The following is a 17984-nucleotide window of genomic DNA, read 5'->3' on the forward strand; positions in this document are numbered from 1 at the left end:
GTAACCGTGACCCCTGAACATCACAGTATATTCAGTCATGAATTCATGGCGGGTTATGTTTTTTGGTTCAAATGTTTAGATGTGAATTGAATGCACTTCTATTCCAGAGAGTATGAATTGTAATTCTCGTGTGTATTGTGTTTCCATCAGAGAGATGCAATTCACGATTGTTTTCCCAACTGATTAATCAGCAAGTCATTTGGGAGTTATTCAGCCCATATTTGTGTAAACATTTTAAAAGGTACAGACAGTCACGCTCTCGGCTCCTTACCCTCCAAAATGCAGATTAGGTTCAGAGTTTATTAATCCCATTTTACCGACCACCAACTGAAACTCTACCGGAGGCTGTAAGAATCCAAAATGCTTTCAAGTCGGACTTTCAGTTTGGAGAATTTGGCAGAAGGTTGACTTAGCTGTTGGAGCCCCAGAGACTTTCTCTAAAAATCAAATGCAAAAACATCCACTCGTGGCCCCGTACGCGCTGGAGAGCAAGGCTCAACTCCTGGTTTTGATCCTGAAATGAAATGTTGCATTTACATGCAAATCCACATCTGGTCTGTAACAAAACATAATGTATTCAACATGTATCATGATAACAAGGCTTGTGAGATGTGTAAGGCTCCTTTTGTTGCACATACAGTCAGGTCAGCCTCCCAGCCTCGACCCACACGAGGAGTGTCATCCTACAGAAATGCAGGAATAATGGCTACCATTGCAAAGCCACGGTGGGGTCATACTGTGTAAAGAAATCCATTGATGTAAACATATTTGATTATTTATTTTCTATATATATATATATTTGTAGTTGACAGAGACAACAATAAAGGATAACACAAGGAATGATATGCAACAAAGGTCTCCTGCTGGTATCAAACAAGGGGTGATAACATTAGGTGATTGATCTCTATAAATGTAATTTACATTATATTAAGGAGATCACAGTGTGATCCATCAACACGTTTTCAGTAGTTTTGGACTGAGATGTAAGCAAAATAAGGCTATACTTGTTAATAAGTTATATTCATAGTGTTTTTTCTCTGTAGGATTTATTGACAATAAGAACAATAAAAAATATCTCCACACGTGCCTTTAATTTAGAAGAAAAACACCCTTAATTTAAGAAAAACACCCTTAAGAAAAACACCCACGGACATTGAACAATGTTAATGAAAATACGATATTAATGGACACCCCCAGCCCTTTGTTTACTTCACAAAATGAACATGTGTCCCTCTTGATTTGATATTGAGACATGCATAAAGTGTAAGCTTTATCTGCTGCAGTTTCAAGGTCATTGTGCCACCGCACTAGAATGGAAGATAGTTGAATGTAGTTGTTGGTGGTCAAAGCATTGGAAGATGACATGCAACAGCAAAACTGCTTTCTATAAGCAATGTCCTGGTCACTGTGGATAGACTCACAGACCTCTGTGGACAGATTGTGTATCAACTGTTATTATAAGCAAATGCACCCAATGAAAAGTGTGGATTACATTCTGTGGATTATTCTCAGTAACCGGGGAACGTTTCATATCCTGGTGCTAATGAGGTTTTTCAATTATATTTCTTCAATATTCGAAAAACAATGACATTTGATTTTTCATCTACCCCAATATATTGGCTGGCTGCAGAGGTTTCAGAGGTGGATCTCACTACATCAAGGCACATAGAGCTAAACCGTCATGCCTGCTTGCCTAAAAGAAACTGGAAAGAAAAATGGATTCGCCATTCAATTTCTTTTCCCTGTGACTGATTAAGATAATGTTCCCAAAATCTTTCTTTGACTGCTAAAACATTGCTGTACATCTTCTTTCTGGTGTGAAATCAACATGTTTACACAACGTCTCATGGACAAATTTGTTTCCGAGCAGAACTTGTTCTCTCTTGCATTTACTCTGCGGCAAAATGCAATGACTTGTGTTGATCATCATCCCCACTCACCATGCACGATCAGTATTCCAGTGTTGCTGCTTGAGGTGTTCTGCAACCAGCATCGGGCATAAGAACAGAACGACATAAACAACGTCATCTCACCTCTAATCACGCTTATGAGAAAGTGGTAAGTGAAATCGCATGAAAGCGATATACCAAGATATTGCAAGTTTGTTTAAATTAGCATTTTCTGTTTGTCATTTCAACCTCTGTGGAATTACAACAGGTAGGATTTTACACCAACATAATAATGTGCTTTGAGGTAAAAACCAATTCGTCATGAAACAACTGATCCATCCGTGTCTGTTTTTTACTGCCAACAAAGCATCAGAGATGGCGGTTCATTCCAGGGAAGGTTCTGTGGTCTCATTAGAGTAACTTATCCATGACAAAGTCGTCAGCCTCTGCATAAACAAGGCGGCGAAGCCACACATGGGGACGTAGCCTATATTATGGATATGAACCACCCTCTCATTCAGAGTTCAGATCATATTAACGGGTATGACTGTGTGTGAATGCAGACACAATTGTCAATATAGTCCTTTCCTGAGGTTTCAACATAGAGTGAATGATAATTAGTTCCTCTTTGTTGTCCTTATCTCTTACCTGCAGAAATGACCAATTTATGCAGGCTGCACCCTGGCCAGGCAAAGTTGATGCTCCCAGAGGAGGAAAGCAGCAATGTTTCAGACAAAAGAATTGAACCCAGGGACAAATCAAGGTTGATTTAGATCCTGAGCAACATGGAATTAAATGAGGAACCAGGCCACACTGAGCTTGCCCTAATGTTGACACAGCTCCCTGTCAGAGTGACTCTCATAGTGTCCATCCATCGGAGTCCCATGTGCCACTAAGATCTGGTCAACTGAGAGTAAAAATGCAAATGCCATATTGTTGAAATGTGGAGTGAACTAAATGTCAGTCCGTCTTTTCAAATGGAGATATGAGATTGATGTGGATAGGCCATTGAAGACGAGTGTGATAGCTGCAGAAGGCAGGTTATGCCAACAGCTGTGATATTTGAGCTGTGCAATAAGCCTTGTTTTTTTTCAGAAGCATAAGTAATTCTTCTCTGTCCTTTACAGAGATTATCCTGAAAACACCCACAGTCTGTCCTTTATTTTTATCTTGTGGCTGGATTTTTCTCAAAAACTAATGATAACAAGAAACAACACAGGAGACAGGTTTTTCAATTATTGATTACCATATTTATAGTTCTGAATACCCAAAGAGATTCATTGCACTTAGAACAGAGTACTCTGAAGGTGTGTGAGTGTGTGTGGTGGGGGAAGGGGGGGGGGGGGGGGGGGGGGGGGGAGAGAGGGGGGCAGTTAATCTGTACAATTTTGTCATCATTTTTAAAAATTATACATCTGCCACACCACGATCTCCCTCAGAATGACCACTTGTCCTTTTGCTTCTCCTACTACATCCCACACGTCGTCGATCTATTCATAATCACATCCACATGTATTAGGAGCAACACATACATCCACCGGCACGTTTTGTCCCTGTGATGCTGCTGCTCGGTGCGCGCACATCAGTAAATGCATCACGTAGCACTAGAACAGCCCTTCTTCATGCGATCTTGCCAGACTGGAGAAAAAAAAACCCTCCAAGGCAAGATCTGTCACTGTTCACTCATTTGCTGGAAGACGATCAGAAACTATGTTAAATGCACCAAGAAATACACCGGAGTCTGTTGTAAAGGCGTCGAGAGGATTCCGGTCAGATCTCATTGCGAAGGGAGCAGCTTTCAACAGTTGACGCGGAGAGAACTGTGAGCGCAGGAAAAAGCGATTAATTTTGATTATCTGAAATCTTCCAGCACCTCTTTTTTTTCCGCGTTTTTTTTTTCTCTCCTGCTTCTTCTTCTTTTTCTTCTTCTCCTTCTTCCCCCCCCCCCCCCCCCCCCCCCCCCCCCCCCCCCTTCTTCAGGGGCAGTGCAGATGAGCATTGTCCGGATGAAGGATGCAAGAGCACTGGGTCCAATTGGACTGGATTATGGGATTACTGGACTGATTATAGGAAAATCATCGGGCAAAAAAGTCGCGGCCGTGCTATAGATGCTCTTGAATGACGGGAACACGAAAGGTTGGACCGGATTAACAGCTCTGTATCGTGCTTTTATTCTACTTTGTGGCATGGGTAGCCTGTATATGCAGCAAGAGCAGAACCCATATGCAACAGTGTGCCGCACCGGAGAAAAAGTAAACGCATTGTGAATGGTAACATCGGACAATGCTGCATTTTGGAACGGGCATGTCAGTATTTGCTGTAGCCTAGGTGTAGATGTCGCATGAGGGCAATGCGCTTTTGTAAGCTACGGTAACCTTCACCACAGAGATTCAAACGCTTTAACCTTGGATGCAGTAGGGAATATTAATACTTTATAGTCATCGATTATTCACGAAGTCCCCGTGAGGAAAAAACAAACAAAGCATTCCTCGTACACTATGTTGAATTTGATCTTTTATTCATGCATAAGGTGTCGTCGGGCGGTCATCTTTGTTTACAGAAAGTGTTCATCATAGCCGAGCGGCATGTGAAAGAGATTACAATACAGATTAAAAGGTAATAAGGACACACACATCGATTACATACACGAGGTAGTGTGAGATCGGCGTCAACCACATGCCTGGTTCGGGTTTATTCCTCTAGGTTTTTTGCCGTAATCAACAGGTTGAAAGTCAACGATTTTGTCTTCTTCTTTTTTCTTTCTGTCTGCCACTACCGCATATCCAGTTGAAGGGATGCGTCTCTCTGCACTCCTTTTCTTTCTGCTGTGGGTTAAAGCCCTGACATTGAAAAATCTCAATTATTCGGTCCCGGAGGAGCAAGGACCCGGTACTGTTATAGGCAATATAGCAAAAGATGCCGGATATGGGACCATCGAGAGGGGGAAAAAATCCAACTTCAGAGTACTGGAGAATTCTGCTCCACATCTGGTGGACGTTGACCCGGAGAGTGGACTCATCTTCACCAAACAAAGGATTGACAGGGAAACGTTATGCAGGCGCAACCCAAAGTGCCAGCTCTCTATGGAGGTGTTTGCCAACGACAAGGAAATATGCATGGTCAAGATTGATATACAGGACATAAATGACAACTCGCCCAGTTTTCCTTCAGATCATGTGAATATTGATATTTCAGAAAATGCAGCTGCTGGGACACGCTTCCCCCTCACTATTGCACATGACTCTGATTCTGGGGAAAATGGGATAAAGACTTACCAGGTCACGAGAGATGATTACAATACATTTTCTTTGGATTTAAAAGTGAGGGGTGATGGGACTATATATCCAGAGCTGGTGGTTCAGAGACCTCTGGATAGGGAGGATCAGAGCCATCACACCCTCCTCCTCACAGCAATTGATGGCGGGGAGTATCCAAGATCAGGCTCCATGCAAATCAACGTCAGAGTGACTGACTCGAATGACAATAGCCCAGTGTTTGAGAAATCCTCTTATGTGATTGAGATTCCAGAGAATTCGCCTCCTGGAAAAGTGCTCATAGATTTAAATGCCACTGACCAAGATGAGGGAAGCAATGGGCAGGTGGTCTATTCCTTCACTGGATATGCATCCGAGAGAATCCAAGATTTATTCTCCATTGACTCCAATACTGGCATCATCAAGGTCCAGGGAGAAATTGACTATGAGGTGAATCCAATCATCGAGTTTGATGTTCAAGCTAAGGATCTCGGACCCAACCCAATTCCAGGCCACTGTAAAATAACTGTCAAAGTGCTTGACAAAAATGACAACTCGCCAATAATAAGTTTTGTCTCTGTCCGGCAGGGAGCCATCAGTGAGGCCGCACCTCCAGAATCTGTCATAGCGCTTGTGAGAGTGACAGATAAAGACTCTGGCCGAAATGGTCAACTTCAGTGCAGGGTGCTGGGCAATGTACCCTTCAGACTGCAGGAGAACAATGATAATTTTTACACGCTGCTCACAGACAGACCCCTGGACAGGGAAATGAAAGATGAATACAATGTAACAATAGTGGCGAGAGACAATGGGATCCCGTCTTTAAACTACACTAAGTCGTTTACTGTGAAAATATTGGATGAGAATGACAACGCGCCACGCTTTACAAAGACACTGTATGTGCTACAGGTGCCTGAGAACAACATCCCGGGGGAATATTTGGGCTCTGTTCTGGCTCACGACCCAGATGTAGGTCGAAACGGAACAGTGTTGTACTCCATTCTACCATCACACATAGGAGATGTTTCCGTGTATACCTATGTATCTGTCAATCCCACCAATGGAGCCATATATGCCTCACGCTCTTTTAATTACGAGCAAACTAAATCCTTTGAGTTCAAAGTTCAAGCTAAAGACGGAGGATCCCCTCACATGGAGAGCACTTCTATAGTAAAGGTCAATATCCTCGACGTCAACGACAATCTCCCCGTTATTATTTTACCCCTTCTGCAGAATGATACTGCTGAAATACCAGTGCCTAGAAACGTAGGTATTGGATACATCGTGGCTACAGTGAAAGCGGTAGACCATGACCATGGAGAAAGTGGACATTTGACCTATGAGATCACAGAGGGAAACGACGACCACCTGTTTGAGATGGATCCGGTGGGAGGGGAGGTCAGAACGGCTCATGCTCTTTGGGAAGAGGTCGCCCCAGTGGTTGAGCTGGTGGTGAAGGTAACTGACCATGGCAAGCCCCCCTTATCTGCCGTGGCTAAACTGATCATTAAGGCAAACACAGAAACGGCAGCAGGAGGGGGCTCCAGCCCGAGCGGGGAACAGCAGCAGTGGGATGTATCTCTGCCCCTCATAGTTACCCTCTGCATTATCTCTGTCATGCTCTTAGCAGTCATGACCGCCATTGCTGTCAAGTCCAAACATCAAGATAAGGAGACCGGGAATTATAACTGCCGTATGGCTGAGTACTCCAATCCTCCAGTGGGGAAAGGCAAAAAGAAAAGGATCAACAAGAGTGACATCATGCTGGTGCAAAGTGAGATGGAGGAGAGAGATTCTGCGAGCCGGATGAATGTGGTGAGCAGTCCTTCTCTCATCACTTCACCAATATGTTTTGACTACCAGAGCCCTCTGCCGCTCACACTGCCCAGGTCAGAGGTCATGTACCTGAAAACCACCCCAAACAGCCTGACAGTCCCAAGGGCAGGTTGCCACTCCAGCTTTGCCGGGCTTAGCACAGACACTCCAGCGAATAGGATGTCGGTGATCCAGGTAAGGAGGATGATGCTCTGTATTCTTTATCTGCTCTTTATTCTTATCTGCTTTGCCATACAAATCTGACAAAAGAAAAGTAATCGACTAAAAAGGATAAACTCTGTCACCGCGAGCAAGACATCGTTATTATCACTTTTTCTTTCCCTGTTATGACACGGTGAAATATTCTCTGAATCGTATGAAAACTTGGAGTTTGAATGTTTTCTTCTCAATGGCATTTCACTTGAGATACCTTTTTTCTTTCTTCTCTTTTGAGGAATCTTAATCACTTTAGAAATTGCTCTAAGTCCTCTCATGCAAAATGGTACAGGTGGCCCAGCATAATCAGAAAGTCCTCTCAGTTAGACATGCAAACAGTGTGAGTCTTGAACAAGGCTGCTGTGACCCTGCCAGATCCGCTGCTCTAGAGTGAAAACAAAACCCTGCCTGAAATGTAGGATTGGACAGGTGTTTGAGCAGCTTGTCCGATCACATTACTGAACCAATGTGCACCAGACAGCTAGATGCATACAGCATAACCTTACAATCACATCTTTTTGCTCACCACAAATATGGGCCAGATCCACCCATCCGCATCCAAAGTTGGCACGATAAGGCCATTAATAGAGTCCAGCCTTGCCTTGTAGAGATGACAGGGCTGTACGCATGAGCCAGCTAACATGCTAATTTGACAGCATGGGCTTGTAGTGCTGTTTAGCACAGCAGAATTATCTGTTGTAAACGATGTAAATATCTAGGACAGTCTCTCAGACAGTCTCATTTGGAGACGATAACACAGATGACAAGGCCTGGCACTGTCACCAGTCACTAGGGTCTGTGGGTGTGATCAACACAAACACATTATTCTCAAGATAGGGAAAAAGGATGCCGATGACAGTGGCTAATGCTTTTCTCCTCTGCCTTGCCAATGCGGCAATATGGTCACAATGGAGACGTGTTCTTATAATGCAGTCATTACAGGCAGGTGCTCTATGGCGTTAATTGACTTCTTTTCAGGTGATATATGATGAAGATATAAGAGTCTAAAAACACAAACAATTCTGTTTTTGCTGTCTAAATGTGATGTCAATGTTTACTATTGTTGAAAAAAACCCAGACAGTTTTAACTTGGGCAATGGAAAATATTATTTTTCTCTCATTTCTAGACAGAAAATTTCCCCTCAGAGCCCAATTATGCTGGCAGCAGGCAGCCATTTGTTCAAAGGTAAGAGCTCTTTCCAAAAAGCTTCCTGACCAGTGCATTCAGCTTCTTCATCTCCGTATCAAGCCAGCTATCACATAGGAGCGCTCACTCAGAGGTAATGGCAACTAATGTTTCTTTTTTTTTTTTTTTAATCCTTCCATTCTGCTGCAGCTCAACATTTAAGGATGCAGAACGAGCAAGCCTCCGAGACAGTGGCCATGGTGATAGTGACCAGGCTGACAGTGACCAGGATACTAATAAAGGCTCACACTGCGACACGTCTGCTAGGGAGGCCCTCAAGATGAAAGCAACAGCAGTTAATGGCCAGCCTTTTGAGCAGGGTGAGTGGATGCACTCTCTTCCTGACATCTTGAAGATGCCTAACTTACTCTTTGAAAGCTACTGCACATTTTTGTATACTTTATGCTCTGAGAAAATGCAGCCCACATGGTGTGTAAGTGGAGGTCCACCGGGTACAAAGCAAACAAATATATTTAACACAGAAGATGTCAATCCCCACTGTTATTAGATGCAGGTAGTGTTACTTTGTACCGCTTTACATTGCAGACCGTCTGAGGTGTGTTGCAAAGATGACACGAAGGCACCAGAGTGAAAGGGAGATGGTAGTTTAAAAGGATAAAAGAGTCCATTGGCTTAAGGTAGAATGTTCAAACATCTTGTGTCTGATTTTGCCATCAAACGAGCTCATATGCATGGCAAAGTGTACCTCCGTCTGGGTCTCTTTTGATCGCGTCATTATTTGAACACAGGTTCGCCGCATGAATGTCTTGGATAACACGACAGAGACAAGAAAGCATGATAGACACTTGCAGTGCAAAATGACAGGTATTTCTGGTGCAACATGACAGTGTTTCCACTTTTTGCTCGGAAAGACTTTCTCAGTTATTACCGGTAGTTTCGCTGGTTACACTGTTTTGAGAGGAGCTTTGTTTTGCAACTGAAAATAGAAATGTTGAATTTTATTTCACAAATCTGAAATGATCCGCTCTGCCGAGGGTATAATCATAGATGGTTGCCAATCCGTGCAACCTGGCTGACCTGATAGGGACTGATATATTTAGCTACTGCGGATATAAACTGAAAAAAATGAAAGCAACTCTCACTGGTGAGATAAAAAATAATGGGGAACTTGAAGTGGTGGTGTTTCTCATTTCCTTGTGTGAGCCTTGCAAGAGAATGGCTCTGGTCATCAGGTCCCTATGCAGTACTTTCCACACCATTTACATTGCTGTGAATTGTTTGTTTGTCGCATGCTCAGGAGGGCAGAGATGGAAAAACTCTTGCGACTGCCAGAAGGATGTGAGAGTCTCTCTTTCTCGAGCTATCTCACTTTTCTGCATTTGTGTGTGTGCGTGCGTGTGTCTGTGCGTGTGTGTGTGCGTGTGCTGCGAGGAATTATGGCAGACCAAACTTGACTCTGTGGGAGGTGTAAATTCAATCACAATTTTTTGCGGCACATTTCTGAATCTGATTCAGCCCCAGTTCTAAGGCCAATCATATAGACATATAGTTATTGAGTGAGATGTTTTGTACATGAAAGACTGAATATTTACATGTGCAGCGCTGATGCTCGCTTGACAGAAATGTCAGTTAATTTATAGACCTGCATTCGTTAGATAAGAGACAAAATGCAAAGAACTAGGGCATAGCTTTAATATTGACATGTTTTCCTAATATCTTTCCTGTTTGCGTGTGGGAAATGCAGTTAAAATCAAACTAATGGTTTGGATGAAAAGTTGCTCTTTCTTGGGGGGTCGGCCAGTCGTGTAACCGTCTGCTGGGTACAAGATGGGAGACCTACATTACCTATAATGCCACAGACCTGATTACACAAAACAGCACCTTCCAACCCACACACTCTCTCACTCACAAACACACACACACACACACACACACACACACACACACACACACACAGGTGCATTTATTGAACTACAAAGCCACTGTTTTGCAGATACTGACAAGATATCGCTATTATCCAAAATGGAGACACCACAGAATGTTGGTTCCAAATGCACCAACACAAAAGCTTGTGGGTTAAGTAGTATTGCTTTTATGTCTTTACCTTTACCATCCCTCTCGTCTCCTGGCTGCTTTGATACAGGTAATATATGCACCTGTGCAGCTTCCACTATCATGCACTCTGAATATTTATCATCTCACAGACACCAGATGCACAGTGAGTATGTTGCTAGGCTCTCTCTGATTCTATTTATAATTGGCAGGCAGTTTCTTTGTTTTTTGAGAACATGGTATATTGTTTCGCTCACAGTTGCCCATAAGATCACAGCTATTTTGTCACTTTGTCATGTTTCTGTTCTGTGAATATGTAAATGCAGTGGACTCTATAAAGCCATTGTATGACTGTTATTTCAGAGCGATTATTTAAAACATTTAATTCTGGAAATAGAAAGCCAATGCCAGGCACAATAGATGGAAGCACCCTCACTTCCTCATTGTCTCCCATGTGCACTCTGTGTTTACATAATAAAAATGATGAAGTGATACATGCATTTATTTACAAATTAATTAATATAATTATTAGCTGTTCACACAAACTATATCATGTGATCACAAAGGTGTGATTATGACCGGGAAAAAAAACATTAAACATATTTATCTATTGGATGCATTAAATGTAAACATGCAGACATGACCCTTGGTTATAGTGAGACAAATAGCACAAAACAAAAATACCGTATTGTGTTTTTTTTCTTAACCTTCTAAGCACATACATCCCCTCACATCAGCATCCTCTAGAGTGGTGATAGGTACCATGGAAATTAATTCAGCATCTCCCTGCTTCTCCTCACTTATTCGTATTGTTCTATCCTCATGTACCTGGGCCTATAAAATACTTTTCCCTGTGGCATTAGAAAAAAAACCCGGAGAAACACAAATACACGGGGCACAGAGTTGTAATCTGAAGTGTGGCTTTAAAGCGTAGCAGTTCTAACATGCAGGCAGGATCTGTGTTGCGGTTTTTGCCATATCAAAGCCATCATTTACATTACATTACATTACATGTCATTTAGCTGACGATTTTATCCAAAGCGACTTACAATAAGTGCATTAAACCATGAGTCCAAACTCAGAACAACAAGAATCAAGAAAGTACAATTTCTTCAATAAAGTTAAACTACAAATTGCTATCAGTAAGAGACATTTAAGTGTTACCACAGCGCTACTACGGCGCTACCTTCCCTGTTCAAGGTATAGTCGAAAAAGATGTGTTTTTAGTTTGCGACGGAAGATGTAAAGACTTTCTGCTGTCCTGATGTCAATGGGGAGCTCGTTCCACCAATGAGGAGCCAGCACAGCAAACAGTTAGTCAATATTTTGATGCAAGAGGCATTTTGAACTGAAATGTGTCTTCTCTCTCCATCTTAGTCCTGACAGAAATAGCACCAGAACGCTCTATGTTAATAATTTGACAATGCAAGTTCACATAATATGCTACATGGCGGATCTAATCTCAATTTGGAGTTGTGTGTGTGGTTTGTTGCCCCACAGACTACAAACTTAGTAACATATTCAACTACGCTGCTGTAGAATGTATGGATTTAAATATATTTACCATGCATATCTAATTAGGATCATTATTGTGATCTAATATAATTTTAAACTAACTTAATTTAAACTACATGAGACATTCTCACATTTGTTTTGTTCCAATCTTGATTATTTGACCAGATAAAAATATTGTTGAGAATAAAAATGTTCTTTTTCAAGAGAGACTTGGCCAAGAGGGCAGCATAAACACACTGTTAAAATAATAAATACAAACAACATTAACAGACTGCCACCCTGCAAAAGACTTTACATAAAGTATCCACAATATTCCGTTATCTCCTAACATAGGAAAAGGGAGAGCACAGTAAGTTTGCGGTACCCCTAAACATGTATTCTTTCAGCTCCTACAATTAGATCACATGACACAGAATGGCGCCCAGTATCCTCAAACAATTTACTTTTTTTTTTACTTGTTGCAAAAACCACGAGCATATGTATACATTGACCTGGCATCAGCACAATGTCTGCTTTACACAAAGTTTAAAATTCCACATAATAAGTTCAATTTTCCATATATTTACACAAGGTTAGACACATTATTCAAAACTAAAACCCTGTGTGTGTTGTTTGCTAAACACTGACATTGAAAGACAACACTCAATTATCAATCTCCTTCACCCCAAACGCACCTGTGAAAACACCTGTAATCAATTAGATCACTAGAAATCTGAACTCCAACACAATCAATAAAGTTCAGGATCAATTATTGGTGTACACAACAATGGAGGCCAATTTTGGGATAAAAGTTAGAGAAAGTAATTGCAATATACTGTATTTAGTTTACCGTAGAACGTAGTAATCTATGTTGACGTCATCTCCAGTTACTGTAGACGTATAGGAGAATTGGGTAAAAAGAATTATAACACCGCAACATTTTCCCAGTGAATTACTACTTTTAAGTTAAATATGCATATGAGACATTATTTAATGCTAACTCTAGTCAATTTTGGAGAAATACACAGACAGATGTATCGTAAAATACACATCTGAATGTGTGTTTTCTTTCCCCCACTAGTCGGAAACATTTATTTTTACAGGAACAAAATACTAGTGCATGAAAGACAATATACAGTTTTTCACATGAATAAATTGCATTTGGTAATAATGATTACTTCCAATAAACAAAGTAGTTTGTTTCCCCATTGCATTTGTGTTTATATTCTATATTCATCGCACGCTTCAAATGAAAATGAAAAGACACTAGATAATAGTGGTGTATACTTATTACATCAAGGTGGAGTTGGCATGTGGAAAGAAACATTTGTTAGTTGTTTGTGTGTAAAACTGTGATGCAAAATGAACAGTTTGGAATGTAGTGTTTGCCAGTGTTTGTGTTGTTTGTGTACAAACAGTATGTTTGCTTTTTTGAGTGTAGTAATCCGACAAATATTTTAGCAATTGCAAAGAACTGTAATATGCACATCAAAATATATATTATGTGGCCCATAAAGGACATGTGTGATACATATTTATTGGCAGAAAATGAAGAAATGCATTTACCTTTAATGTTCTTTAAGTAAGCATTCCTTTATTAAATCTCTAAAACTGTTACTCTGTAAAATGACCAGCCCCATGTAGCTTGTTCAATCTCCATTCAGTCATTGAATGTACCGTTCCATTTCGTCCAGTGCGCTCGCACACACACACACACACACACATACACACACACACACACACACACACACACACACACACACACACACACACACACACACACACAAGCGTGTACTTCAGCAGCAGCATGTGATAGTGGCGGCACTTTGCCTTGAATATGTGGCACATGGTGCTGGTTTTCATATCTCTTGGGGGTTCTGTAGCAGAGTTGGTATCTTTTTTCTTGTTGTTGCTGTTGTTAGAACTTCCTGCAGCAAACTGGCCGAGGCTTGTGTGCGAGGAAGGTACGTATGCTATTGAACAAGAGGAGCTCCACCCCTCTTCCAGGAAGAGCCTTGTCGTGTGGAGTGCTTTCCCTTATTCCAGGCTGATATTCTCGTCCTCGTCAGGGTTACGTTTAGAAAAGGAGATTAATTGTTTCGTTTACAGCGCGATAGAGAAGTCTTATTTATAGACCAAAGCTACGAGAGCTGATCAGTGGGGCATCAAGCCATGTTGTGAATTCCTTGATAACAAAAACAAAACAAGGTTTTGCTATTTTGGTGGGAATTATTAGAGATCTATTTAAAGGCACTCTGAGATTATTTTTGAATGAAAAGTGCTTTACAAATAAAAATGCATTAGTATTATTATTAAAAGAGAGACAGGACGTGAAGTGTTGTGTTTACAAAATGAAAATAATGAAATAAATAACCAAATTCAGATCAATTCGGGTATCATTAGTTCCACATTGTTCAAGGATGCCATGACAAAGAAGCAAAGAGCAAAGAAAACACATTTATTATATTTTGTGTTGTGAAATTCTGCTTCCATGTACAACAAATGGAGGTAAACTGCCACTGGTAAATTTGCAAAAACACATTTGACATATTGTTTCATGCCTCTACATGCAAAATACCTCGATGCATCATTGTCAAATTAATTTGAGTTGTGTAATGTAATGGCTGAAGGAAAAAAATGACCCCTAATGCCGTGGAAATTGCCTCATTCTTTGTGCCCCCGATTTCAAGTCTACCAGGTTTAGATGAGGCATGAAATGTAAAAGACGGAGTTACGGCACAAAGATAGAGACGTACTCGTTGCTCCGCCTTTTACCGCTGCCACTAATAAACAATCTCTCCATGTTGCACGGTCCTGTGCCATTTGGCTCGGTATTCAGCAGCTGAAGTCTAAAGGCATCGAATAATCAGGGAACCAGTGCAATCAACACAAAGTTGTCAAGAAGAAAAGGTTTCCTGTTTCTTTGAATCAAGCGACCCCTCGATTTTAAATTATACCACGAGTGTCACTCCAGTGACACGGAGTTAATACTTATAATGATGGGCTAGATTATTACATGCTAATTATTTGCCAATTTTCAACAAAGCTTATCCAGATATTTTCAAAAGAACACTCAGTTTCAATTAATTCCATATCTTTATGTTTCCACACAGTACAAAATGACTTTGTATTTCTTGCTGCATAGAATAACAAAACACAGTCTGTAGTAAATAATGTCCTCTTTTGGCAGGGACGGTCACAATTTACCTCCATTAATAAGTGAAATGAAAAATGGGCATTAAACGCAAATGAGCTGCTGAGATATGCAGAGTCCCCCCAAAGTAATTAGAAGAATTACTAAAGGTCAAAACTAAGAAGTGTTTGTCCTACAAATGGAATTTCCAAGATCCAATTTAGCTATTGATCTGATTTTCACCCAATTTCCGAATATCCAAAATGAACGGCTATAAATTCCCATCTATAATTTAGGGAAAAAAAAAATGAAAATGAGTTCTAACAACATTCGAGTTTCTCGCTACTGTCACATCAGAAATGGTGAATATCATTGCTCATGCAAATTTCACAGTTGTTTTTGTGTATTTAACACAAACTGCTGCTGGAGATTTAAATGAACAACAAATCCCTTCCTCTGCACCAGATGATATTTTACAGGAAACGCCCACACAGGTTGTTGAGAATAGCAGAGGGAAAAGGTTTCACGGATATATTGAATCACACATTTGCAACAATGACCAGCATGACATATATGACCATTTTAAGGTTGCATTGTGAGTGACGACTAGAATAGAAAATCAAAATCACAATAACGTTGCTACATTTAAACTCCCCCATTAATGTTGCAGCTTGTTATTCGAAATAATTCTAGTGATGCATACTAAATAAGTTATATCAAGAAAGATATTTGCTTGTAGGATTTTAAGAACACTACTGGATTTTTGGGGTTTGCTCAAGTGTATCATTATTGTTGCTCGGCCTTCAAAATGTCATCTACATTTCCTTCCAGGTTGTTTATTCTTACCCCAGCAGGGTCCAATAACAAATGTTTAACTGTTTTTGCAGAGCAAGACAAATCAGTCCACTGCACCGATGAATGTCGTGCACTGGGACATTCTGACAGATGCTGGATGCCAAAGTTACGGGTAGGAAGCCAAGCAGACAGCGCCGATAATCGCACCAACCTTTTCATCCCTGTGGGAATGGATGCCATGGTGGAGACAGAGATTTATGGCACCATCAGTTGCAGCAGCAGAAAAACCCTCAGCACGTTTGGAAAGGAGCAACGGGACAGTACAATCCTCGTGGCCAATGTCAAACCTTACTTAAAATCGCAGCGTGCACTAAGCCCACCGCTACAGGAGAGTCCATCTGTGGCCAGTAGTCCCACCAAGAGTAGTATGCCCCTGGACTTGGCCAACCAAGAGTCCAAAGAGGAGAGGGAGGGCGGTTCAGACAGCAGTGCCTATGGCCCTCCAGATGGCCAGTGCTCCCCACTGCACACAGAGTTGGAGGAGCCCTCCTACCTGACCCGAGAGCTCCGGCCTAAGTCCCTGTCTAGCAGCCTCATTCACAGCTCCGTCATCAGCCAGGAGTGCGGGGGGTCCGATTGTGCTTTCGACCCACGGGACTCTGGTAACTGACAGGTCGGGCGATCCCACTCGCTCTCAGTTGCCAGGAGTGTGATGATAATATTAACAGATTAATGGCCAAGAGGTGATTTATTTTGACCCGCAAAAGGTGTCCAGACACGCATTGTATAACCAAAAACCATCTGCTTTGTCTGTTTTTTGTTTTGTTTTTAGTTTGTGACTTGTTGTGTTTCGGTGAAATATGTGTCCTTGACTGCTGTGAAGGTTCGGAGAGAAAATCAGTGCTTTCCTGACTTGTGTTTTCATGGTGTACTGTACCTGTCAATTTAGATGTCTGTATTTTACCCATTTCAAGCTCCAATCTTGTGAGGCTGTGAAACAAATTGCTACTGTTAAGCTATTGAGTCCTGTCTGCTTTTGTACAGTGAAGCTTCCTGTCTCCATTTAGTGTATAAGGAACATCTCTTTGAATATCACAGGCAACTGAAATACATATCAGTGACGTTACATACAAAAGTGAAGTGTCTTATGAACTGTTAATGGTGGTGCAACAGGGAATGTCCCTTTTCATAAAACCATTTGAGGTTCCTATAAAACAGTTTTTTAAGAATGTATTTGTAATTTTATTGTCGTCCTCTGCAGTTTATGTGAAAATAAGCTGAGCTTACACGTGAATGTGGGCTACTGTACTTGTTGTGTATTTTATTAAATTTGTATACACTGTGTGCATGGAAGGCAATTTATTTTGACAGGTGACAACTTTCGGAGCTGTCATCTTTTTATGTGAGAGATGTGTATTAATGTCTTCATGGTGCGTATTACCTATGTCTGCAAATATGCCATATTTAGCTATACGGTATACCAGCACATGGTATCTAGGAGTAGTCTAGATCTTAGTTAGGGGAACTTAACTCACACAAAAAACTCACAATCAACATTTTACACAGCTATTTATATTCAAAACGCAAATAAAATCAGGCACTGTGTATTAGTGCACCCGACAAAACATGAGTCGACTTCCTCTGCTCAATGCTTTTATTATGCATCATAAGGTGGAGATGAAAATCCTGCTATCGCTTTTGTACTCAAATGCAAAGCCATCAGAGTTGCTGTCAATTAATGTCTACTTGTGATTTTAGGTTTATTTATGAATGTGTCTGACAAATGACGAGAAGTGATCTCACAAAGAATTTCAAAAAAAAATGTTAACATTCGGCTGCAGCTAGCAGTTACAAACAAAGACTTTTAGAAATAAATTCTGTGATGAATAAACAGAAATTTTAATGATCCCTCTCAGGGAAAGTGGGTCATCTCAGCAGCAAAGGACCAAACAAATTAAAGGTTATCACAAGCAAATAAAAAAGAGAATTAATCAACAAATAAAAAAACAGCATCTTCACTATAGTCATTTCCACATGTTGATCATTTTTCATAATATATAAAAGAGCCAAATTGGCTGTTTATACTGTATGCATTGTGCACTATTTATTATTCCGCCAAATGCAAAAAGGGTGACAAAAAAGGGCTCATTTCTCACCATACATTACCTGTTTGTTTTGTTAACTTGGCT

The 17984-nt window shown here is 40.9% G+C and overlaps 1 protein-coding gene across 1 annotated transcript; it reads left to right on the forward strand.

Annotated features, from left to right (window-relative positions):
- Positions 1–4684: 4684 nt before the first annotated feature.
- On the forward strand, positions 4685–16465 carry LOC117750691 (protocadherin-17-like). The gene is made up of 4 exons (XM_034561976.1): positions 4685–7153; positions 8302–8360; positions 8511–8680; positions 15888–16465. Exons 1-4 carry the CDS (start codon positions 4685–4687, stop codon positions 16463–16465), a joined length of 3276 nt encoding a protein of 1091 aa, XP_034417867.1.
- Positions 16466–17984: the final 1519 nt, after the last annotated feature.

The sequence above is a fragment of the Cyclopterus lumpus genome, chromosome 21 (genome assembly GCF_009769545.1).
Source record: "Cyclopterus lumpus isolate fCycLum1 chromosome 21, fCycLum1.pri, whole genome shotgun sequence".
Classification (NCBI taxonomy): domain Eukaryota; kingdom Metazoa; phylum Chordata; class Actinopteri; order Perciformes; family Cyclopteridae; genus Cyclopterus; species Cyclopterus lumpus.